Source organism: Struthio camelus, chromosome 21 (assembly GCF_040807025.1).
Source record: "Struthio camelus isolate bStrCam1 chromosome 21, bStrCam1.hap1, whole genome shotgun sequence".
In the NCBI taxonomy this organism is placed as follows: domain Eukaryota; kingdom Metazoa; phylum Chordata; class Aves; order Struthioniformes; family Struthionidae; genus Struthio; species Struthio camelus.
In genome coordinates this window covers 13548524-13558430 of record NC_090962.1, presented here as the reverse complement: position 1 = coordinate 13558430, position 9907 = coordinate 13548524, and the positions used below count along the sequence as shown (strand labels likewise).

Sequence of the window (9907 nt, the reverse complement as noted above, 5' to 3'; positions counted from 1 at the left end):
TTATCTATTTATTTATTGCATGTGTTTTCCTCGTTCCCGCTGCGCGCCGCCTCCCGGGCACGGTGCCTCCCGGCCGCGGGTGCGGCGCAGCCTCCGGCCGCCAGGGGGCGCCGCCGGGCGCGCGCGGCCGCTGGAGGACCGGAGGCGGCGCCGCCCCCGCCTCCGCCCAGGCGCGGGGCCAGCGAGGCGCGGGGCAGAGCGGCGCCGCGCCGAGTTCCGCCGCGACGGCGGCCATGGCGGAGGGGGACTACGAGGCGGTGCTGTGCGTCAAGCCGGCGGTGCACGTGTACCGGGTGCCGCCGCGGGCCTCCAACCGCGGCTACAGGTGGGCGACACGGCGGGGGACGGGCCCCGGGGGGTGTCTGGCCCCCTGCCGTGGGGTATGTAGGGGATCCCCCCCTTGGGGTATAGGGGGCCTGTCCCCCCCCCCCCTTGGGGTGTCTGTGTTCCCCCCCTTGGGGTATAGGGGGTCTGCCCCCTATGAGGTGTCTGTGTTCCCCCCCTTGGGGTATAGGGGGTCTGCCCCCTATGAGGTGTCTGTGTTCCCCCCCTTGGGGTATATGGGGTCTGCCTCCTATGAGGTGTTTGTGTTCCCCCCCTTGGGGTATAGGGGGTCTGCCCCCCATGAGGTGTCTGTGTTCCCCCCCTTGGGGTATAGGGGGTCTGCCTCCTATGAGGTGTCTGTGTTCCCCCCCCTTGGGGTATAGGGGGTCTGCCCCTATGAGGTGTCTGTTCCCCCCCTTGGGGTATATGGGGTCTGCTCCCTATGAGGTGTCTGTGTTCCCCCCCCCTTGGGGTATAGGGGGTCTGCCTCCTATGAGGTGTCTGTTCCCCCCCTTGGGGTATAGGGGGTCTGCCTCCTATGAGGTGTCTGTGTTCCCCCCCCCCTTGGGGTATAGGGGGTCTGCCCCCATGAGGTGTCTGTGTTCCCCCCCTTGGGGTATAGGGGGTCTGCCCCCTATGAGGTGTCTGTGTTCCCCCCCTTGGGGTATAGGGGGTCTGCCCCCTATGAGGTGTCTGTGTTCCCCCCCTTGGGGTATAGGGGGTCTGCCCCCTATGAGGTGTCTGTGTTCCCCCCCCCCTTGGGGTATAGGGGGTCTGCCCCCATGAGGTGTCTGTGTTCCCCCCCTTGGGGTATAGGGGGTCTGCCCCCTATGAGGTGTCTGTGTTCCCCCCCTTGGGGTATATGGGGTCTGCCTCCTATGAGGTGTTTGTGTTCCCCCCCTTGGGGTATAGGGGGTCTGCCCCCCATGAGGTGTCTGTGTTCCCCCCCTTGGGGTATAGGGGGTCTGCCTCCTATGAGGTGTCTGTGTTCCCCCCCTTGGGGTATAGGGGGTCTGCCTCCTATGAGGTGTCTGTGTTCCCCCCCCTTGGGGTATAGGGGGTCTACCCCCATGAGGTGTCTGTGTTCCCCCCCTTGGGGTATAGGGGGTCTGCCTCCTATGAGGTGTCTGTTCCCCCCCTTGGGGTATAGGGGGTCTGCCCCCTATGAGGTGTCTGTGTTCCCCCCCTTGGGGTATAGGGGTCTTCTTCCCCTCCCTTGGAGTATCTGTGCCCCCCTCCTTGGGGTGTATGGGGTTTGCCCTCCCTCCCCCATAGGGTATCTGTACCCCCTTCCTTGGGGTATATAGAGTCTGCTCTCTCCATGGGTTGTCTGTATCCCCCCACCTTGGGGCATATGGGACCTGTCCCCGCCTTGGGATATGTGCAATCTTCCCCCTCCATTGGGTGTCTCTGCGCCCCCCCCCCCCCCGGGGGTATATGGGACTTGCCCCCATAGGGTGTTTGTGCCCCTCCTTGGTGTATATGGGACAGGCCTATTCTCTGCCCTCCCGCTTTACATGAGATCTGTTGTTGCCCCATGGGTTACACAGGACTTGTTTTACCCTCACCCCGTGGGGCGTGTGGGATCTGTCTGCCCATAGGGTGTCTTTGCCCTCCCTGCCAGGGCGTATATGGGACCTGCTTTATCCCCCACCATAGGGTATGGGGGATCTGCTCCCTCCCTGGGGTATGTGGGATTTGTCCCTGTCTGGGCTAGGCTAGGACTCGTGTTTCTTTCCCCGCAGCAAGGTACCGGGCCCTGCTGTCATGGACCGAGACAGCTGTCATCTTCCTTGAGGGCCTTGGCAGGGGGTGCAGACAGATGGGAGCTGCCGTCCCAGCCTTCGAGTAGGGGTGCTGGCCAGGTCTCTGCCCCGACTCGCCCATCTTGGTCTCTAAACGCATCATATTTCTTTCAGGGATCTCTTTGCTCAGCCAGCGCTTCCCTGCTTGTTTCTCCAGCGTGACACTGTTGTCGTTACCGTCCTTTTGGGAAGCCCTGACTAAGAGCAGAGTCGCGTTGTCCTAGACACTAAACAGGTGGCAATAGTTGTTACCTGAAACGCTGCTTTATAGTGTTTTAAGTAATGATATTTACCATGGATGTTGCAGCGGAGCCAGCCTGTAGCTAGCGCAGCTGAGCGCCCCCATAAAGCTACTTTTGAACCGGAGATCCTGCAAAAAGAGAAGTGAAACCTTGTTGCATTGTGCAATTCTTGCTGGTTCCCCCTGGGGATTTGGGGCCTGACACGTGCTTTTGCAGAGGGTCGGCTTGTTTCTGGTGAAATGAGAGGCCTTTTAGCTCAGCTAGGGAATGAACTTGGGTTAAGGAGATGCTTTGCTTACGGAAGCGATTAATCTGGATCCAGTTGCAGGTTGGTTTGTAGTTGGAGAGGGCAGCTGAGAAGAGCTGTGTTTGGTCTGTAGGAAATCAACCTTGGAGGGGAGGAGAGGCCTGCAGTTTTCCGCACCCGGAGGAAATACCAGAGCAGTGGCACTTGCAATGAATCCCACCTTGGTTTTCCAAGCACAAATGGGTACAAACAGACTGTGCCGTGTACCACTGCAGCTCCGTTAATCAGGGTAATCAAATATCAACACTGCAACATGTTACAGCCACACAAAATATGGACAGCAAGCGAGGTAGGGGTGTTGTCTAGGGTTTGAGAGACTGCCCGGAGGTCAGTAGCTGTTTCCTCTTTCTCCAGAGCTGCAGAATGGCAGCTGGACCAACCGGCGTGGAGTGGCAGGCTGCGTATAACAGCCAAGGGCAAGATCGCTTTCATTAAGCTGGAGGACAAGACTTCAGGTAAGGAGGGAGGAACGCGCCAGGCCTGTGTGTTGGGCGTAGGGCTTTCCTCCTGCTTTTCTCTGGGAAGGTGTGCTCGAGGTGGGCACGGCCAGGCTGTTGGCAGGACTGTTCCCAAGTAGGCGTGCCCAGCGCATGGAGAGTCCCACTTGTATGACTGTATTCACAAGAGCCTCTAGCTGCAGAGTATTTTGGAAGCCATTCTCTGATTGTTAATGAAGTGGTATATCTCCATAAAATACCATAGCTGTGTCTTTTGCTATGGAAACAATACTCTGTAGCATGAAGTAAATGAAAGGAGGAGATGGTGGGAGGCTAGAGGTTACAGCCCAGAATGAGGAAAGCAAGATCTGGCCTCTTCCTTGCTCTGAGCTCCCTGTGACTTATCAGTAAGTAATTCAGCTGCTTTTTTTCATCTCCTAAATTCTTAATTCTCTCCTGACTAGAAAATCTGCTGCAGAGGAATATGATAGTATTTGGTTATTTTTGGTGCGCAATTTGCCGTGTCCGTGTTGCCTCTCCGTGACGAGAGACGTGGCACTGAGGTGTTAAGCTGTTGCATTAATGTTTCACCCTTCATACCGAATTCTCTTTTCAGGAGAACTCTTTGCCCAGGCTCCTGTGGACCAGTTTCCTGGCATTGCTGTGGAGGGCGTGACAGACTCCAGCAGATATTTTGTCATTCGGATTGAAGATGGAAATGGTACAGCTACTGTTTGCCACACTCTAAAGAGATGGGCTTGGGGGAATCATATCTTTGGAAGTTCTCAGTACCCTTGCTCTGAGTTCTTCTCATCTGCGAAGAGTTTTTTTTCAAGGGCTAAATATACTTTTCATGAAGTGGGTAATGGGGCAAATTACCTCTCACTCCCCTGTGCCAACTGCACTCTGTCCTTCGCCAGCCATAAAAACAGTTTACTCTTGTTGGTGAAGAAATACTGGCCTTGAGCTTACAAGTCTATAGTGCAGTCCTGCTGTCTTCAGAGAGTCCCCGATCAGATCCCGTTGGAAAAGGTGGCAGCCGGTGGGGTGTGTGAAATGGGGCGCCCCCTCCCTCCCGCCCCACATCTGTGGCTTGAGTGCTGGTTTGCGATTCCAGCACTTACTCTTCCTTGTTCCCCAGGCCGCCGTGCTTTTATTGGAGTTGGGTTTGTCGACCGAGGGGATGCTTTTGACTTCAACGTGGCTCTCCAAGACCATTTTAAGTGAGTTTGTCTCTCTCCCTTTGTCCTCTCGGCTTGAGAGGTTGCAGGTGTTCACTAAAAATGGCAGGCGGAGGAAGCTGGTAGCTCCTGACTCACTTGAGCAGGGAAGCATGGTGCAAAGGGGGTTTCAGACGGAAACTTCTAGCTCTGTTCAGCCACCGTCCTTTGTGCAGACAGCCCACGTGCGCTTCATCTCTCAAATATTTCTCAGCCTGTATCAGAAAGCTCCCAAACTGGGCTTGCCAATCCAAGATCAGGCAAATTCTCTAATTCCTTTCCTTCTCTTCCATGCCTGGAAGAGCGGGTGAGTGGCCAGGTGTGAGGGACCGGGATGCTGCTCCAGCTGCTGGCAGAAAAACGGGGCTTTGGGTAGAATCAGCCTTGCAGCTTGCGCGTGTCACCGTGAACGCTCAGTCACCGTGAACGTGACTGAGCTGGTTTGCCTTGCGGCTCAAGTGTGCCAGCAGATCACTTGAGCTGTGCTGCCAGCGCCTGCTGGGAGTCACTCCCTCTGTGCTGCCTTGCAGCACATCGCTCCAGCAGACGAGGTCTCGGACCATGTCAAACATATTTAAAGAACTGCCACTACGCTGCGGGGCTGATCTTGGCCAGGAAGCGTCATGCTGGTTGTTGACGTGTCTTTTTCTTTTTGCCTCCTGCAGATGGGTCAGGCAGCAGAGTGAGCTGGCCAAACAGGCCGAGAACCCAGATCAGGGACCCAAACTGGATCTGGGCTTCAAGGAGGGGCAGACCATCAAACTTAACATTGCGGTGAGGGGCTTCTCTAGCTAAATCCACCACTTCAACCTCGTAGCCTTTTCCTCTGTGCGCTGCTCAGAGTTGTTCAGAGGGAGCCTGGTGCTTGAGACAGGGCACTGTCGTCGTGTACAGCTGTGTTGGATTGCCTCCTCAGCTGTTAGTCTCTTTGAATGGTTTGGATCCGTGTGTATTCCAAAGTCAGATAAATGTTAAGCATAACATACATAAACATAAAATATTAAAACTCCCCCCTGTGGGTTTGGTGATTGTCCTAATAATGTGGAGGAGAAATGTCACCAAAACTCTTCTTAGCATGTTAGGAAAAGGAAGTGTGAAGAATATTCCCTAGTTCTCTTTTGCTAGCCTCGTTTCCTGTAAGGTGTTAAGTGTTACCTCTTACAGCTAAAGAGGTGACTGACTTCCTTAACCTTCGGAAATCTGATTTTCCCCGCTGCTGTGCTTGGGTGGCATAAGAGGAAGTAGCGACTCTGTGCTGAAATCCCTGGGCGGGAGGAAGCCTGGTGCAGGCAGCTGCGTGCTTGATGTGCTCTGCGCGGTGACTTGCAGAGGAGTGTGGTGCAGCTCCCAGTCACAGAACCTGATCTGTGGGATTCACAGATCTGAACATCTGTGGTTTCACCTGTGTTGGTGGCCGGGGGCACAAATCACACCAGCGGCAGAGCATCAAAGTGCAGCAATGTTTTCCCCCTAGAATAAGGCAGTTGAGCTGCCTGGCCTCTTGCGACCCTTGCTTGGAAAGAGGAAGGGGAATGTCACGCTCCAGCTCTGGATTTGAATGTGTGCTGCCATCTAAGTTCCCTCTCACGTCTCCTTGCAGAATATGAAGAAAAAGGAAGGAGCAACGGGGAATGCCAAACCGCGTCCCCCAGGTCCCGGGGGTCTGAGCTTGCTCCCACCACCTCCTGGAGGAAAATCTTCCACTCCGGTTCTTCCCTCCGGAGAGCGGCCGTCTTCGCTCTCTACGCCTGCCCAGGCTGCGAGCAGGCCGAGCGCAGGTCTGTGGTTGCAGAGCAGCAGCTCTGAGGCTGTTTAGATTCAGTTTTATCCATCGAGGTCCCCACACCGTGTTCGTTACTGTATGTGTGGGGCTTAGGAGTGTATTTTGGGGGAACTGGCAAGAATTTGGCAGCAAACTGTCTCTGAGCTGACCTTACCTAGGGGTACATGCAGGAGAGCAGCTACCCTTGTAGCTGATGTGCTCCAGTGACATTTTTAATGTCCCTGTATCTTCAGCGGTTTCAGAGGGTCCCTAAAACACTTGTGCCTAGAGTGTTTGAGACACCAAAGGGAGCTTGCGGGGAGAGGTGTCTGCAGAAAGCCCTTTGCATTTCTTTGATAAAGCAGTGGCTCGTTCCTCCTGGTTAAGTGTGGTCACGGTGCTGCTGTATGTGAGACTTTTCTTGCTGAGTTTCTGCTGGTGTGTTTATGCTGGCATTAAACTTTGGAAACAATTTTTTTTAACTGAATGCGGAAAGACTTTAAAAGCGTGCCTTGATGCTCCCCAAGGGCTTTCCTGCAGTACAGCTCCGCATGCTTTACAGAAGGAGGTAATACCAACACCCTATTTTACAGGGGGGCAGCTGAGACACAGCGAGAGGTAGAGAGGTTTGCCAAGTCATTCATCGGGCCAGTCCCAGAGCCAAATAGCATCCAGGTCCTCTAGCTGCTTGGAGCTCCTGTCCTGCGCTTTTGAAAGTGGAGGCTTTGCAGGGGCCTCAAGCATTTTGGTGAAAGCTCCACCCAAATCCCGACCTGTCCTGCGTGGTCTTTGACCGTGTCCTCGCAGCACAGAGCTGTGTGGTCTGGGCTTGCCTGGGATGCTTTGTTTGTGCTGAGGTCAAGATGTGTTACCTCAAACTCGGGTCAGGTGTGGGACTGATGGATGAACTGAGTCAGCTCACGCTTGAACAGGTGAGCGCCTGGCTTGCCTCGGCTCTGTGGCAAAAGCTGAGTGTCCTCTTTGGGAAGACAGAGTGGGAATTTGGGAACTGCAAATAACCGCTGATGTTTGTCTCTCTTTCCACTCCTTCGATCTGTCTGGCTGCCGACAGACTCTCTCTTGGCCTGGCCGCAGCCCAGCGCTGCTCCCTCAGCTGCCGCCGCTGACATCTGGGGCGACTTTGCCAAAGCTTCAGGGTGAGGCCGTGCGTGGTTTGCGGTGACGTGGAGGATGGGTTTTATGGGCCACGCTTGCAGCGTGTGGCTGTTTTATAGGCTTGCGTCCTCGCAGCGTTTGGCTAGTTTGCTTGCCTTGGCTGAAAGCATCACCAAAAATAGCCAAGAGGGCTGTGTGCAACCTGGGAAACACCATGTTATGTAGCTTTGCTGGCCCTGCAGTGGGGATGGACCTGTTTGTAGATGCTGCTTGAACAAGGCCTGTGCTCCCACTTTGTGTGCCTGGGCTTTCCAGCAGCAAGCTGCAGCCCCTGTGAATGTCTAAAAATTGTTTCCCTGTCTTTGTCCCTCCAGGTCAGCTTCTAACCAGAATCAGGCAAACGCAGGCTGGGTTCAGTTCTGAGCCAGACACCTCTTCTGCTTTTTCCTGCGCGGATGCTGAGAAAGGGACCTTTTGATTCCTTCTGGACCAAAGCAGGGGTGGGGAGCCCTCCTGCACCCTTTCCCTCAGAGCTAACATGCTGCTTCAGGACACTCCACTTCTGTCTCGTCGTGGCATTGTACTTCCCTAATCTTTCCAGGCAAGAAATGAGACCCGAAAACCCGGCCCTTAAGTGCCTTGGGATTGATATGCTGAAATTGGTGCTGGAGAGCCAAATGAGAATGTGCCTTAAAACACGCTGAGCCAGCGTCCCCGGGGCCAGGGACCTTTTATTCTCTACCTGAATCATAGCAAATCTTAGAAAAATCACTGCCAGGAGGGGAGAGAAGGTCGGCCTGCCTTACCGCACCACGGTGATTTCTGGGTTCCACCCGTGATCTTTCCTGCATCTTCCTCCCCTTCTTTCTTGCTGCCTTGTCTAACATAGCTGCAGAAAGCCGACAGCTTCGTCACGACCTGTGTTCCCTTAGTAACATGCAGTTGAGAGAGTGCGAAAAGCAGCGCTGGAAGACTTGAGCTCGCTTGCGGGCCCCTGTGCCTTTGCTGTTCGGTAGGGTAACTTTTTGCTAACAGTCTGTGCAACAGAGACAGGTTAATGCATGCAGTGGTGGGCTGAGAGAGACTCCTCTGCTCTGTGCTGGCCTTGCAGAGGTCACGCGTCTGGGACTCCGGCAGGCGAAAGCTTTCCCTTTCCAGGGTATCTTCCCAGAGACTTTTCCCGTGCAAAACCTCGCTTTTAACTCCTGCTTCCCGAGGTGCCCTTGCGTCACGTAGACAAATGTCCTGCAAAGATGCCGAGCATCGCCCTGAGTGTTTCTGAGCACTTAACTGATGATGTGAGAGGGGGGAGCTGGGCTACAAAGTTTAGATAACTGTCTGAGCACGATGCTAAATTTCTGTATTTCTTGTCCCAGTTAAGTTTTTTTCCTCTATTTTGAAGAGAGATTTTTACTTCTTATTGCAGATGTTTTATTAATCTAATGTATAGCTAGAAGCAACGAAGGACAGATTTGAGTTGGTCTCTTTAACAGAGCTGAGGTTGAGATTTCTCTTTAGAAAAGAATATTTTCTTACCTATTTATATTAAGGTGAAGGCCTTTAACCGTATGAAGTCCTGCTATTTTTTAAGTGTTTCAAACTTTGTCTTTTTTATTATTATTACTTCCATTTTCAACTGGATGGGGAGCGTTTCGATTTGAGAGTTTAATCTTGCCTGGCACAGAGCGCACCAAGCCAGGTGAGACGTGTAACGCTTTAAATAAGCAATAAAATTGTTTTGATGTAAAACAGAACTCTTTTTTCCCCCCCTCCCCCCCGAGCTGCCTGCCCAGGCTTGGAGAGACCACAGTAAGAGCGAGGTAGCCTGTGAGGTGGAGATCAGGCATGCGGGCAAGGTAGTTTCGGGTTTCTCCCCCTTCCCTGTATCGAGGAAAGGGTGTGGGCCTCCCCACGTGTGTGTGGTCGGTCACTACACAGCGAGGCACAACAGCAGCATGTTGCCCGGCACCGGCTTTACGGGGCGTGAAGGCTCCCAGGCGGAGAAGGTAAGGCAAGGAGGAGGAACGAGGCTGCCTAAAATAGGCCAGAGGAGTTCTGTGGACGGTCGGAGCAGCCCTGAGCGATAGGAAACACGGCGGGCCCGGCTCAAAAAGCGGAGCGGGGAAGCGAGACTTGGAGAGCTCCAGTCTGTTCGGTTCCTGGAGCCCGTCGGGGCCGTGGAAAGCCTCAGGCCGGCTCTGGCTCTGGCCTGCGGGAAGAGACCTGAGACAGACCGGCAGGACAACTTAAGTCCTCAAACCCATCTGTTTCCCCTGACATGATCTCTCCCTTGCTGTTAATCTGCTAAGTGGCTAACAGGCAGGGGAAAGGGCACTTTCTTGCATTGGGCACTGGCAAGGGGGGAGGCTGGGAAACCCTGGAGCTCTCTGGAGGGAAATCGAGGCGACGCTGTCGTGCGCCCGTGTTGGAGCTGAGGGCCGCGTGCTTTATTTGCCTGCGGCAACCTGCCTTCTGACCCCGCCGCACCGTTGGCCCTGCAGCGCCCGGCGCAGACGCTCTGCAGAGGGTTTTAAGTTCTGCCAAGGGATTTACCGGCACGTTTCCCTGTGGCGCCTGCCCTGCAAATGCTTCGCTTTGTTAAAAAGCTCGTGGGGGCTTTAGAAAGGGGAGGGGAATGCACGTGACATTTCCCTGGGGTGGGACAGATGCTGGACAGGCTCTGGCAGCCACCTT

General features: G+C 54.5%; 1 protein-coding gene across 1 annotated transcript; it reads left to right on the top strand.

Moving 5' to 3' along the window:
* The first annotated feature begins 163 nt into the window (after positions 1-163).
* On the top strand, positions 164-8967 carry NECAP2 (NECAP endocytosis associated 2). The gene is made up of 8 exons (XM_068916298.1): positions 164-325; positions 3033-3133; positions 3732-3836; positions 4257-4338; positions 5001-5109; positions 5936-6113; positions 7170-7254; positions 7588-8967. The coding sequence occupies exons 1-8, from the start codon at positions 234-236 to the stop codon at positions 7634-7636; spliced, it is 801 nt and encodes a 266-aa protein (XP_068772399.1). The 5' UTR covers positions 164-233; the 3' UTR covers positions 7637-8967.
* The last annotated feature ends 940 nt before the right edge of the window (positions 8968-9907 follow it).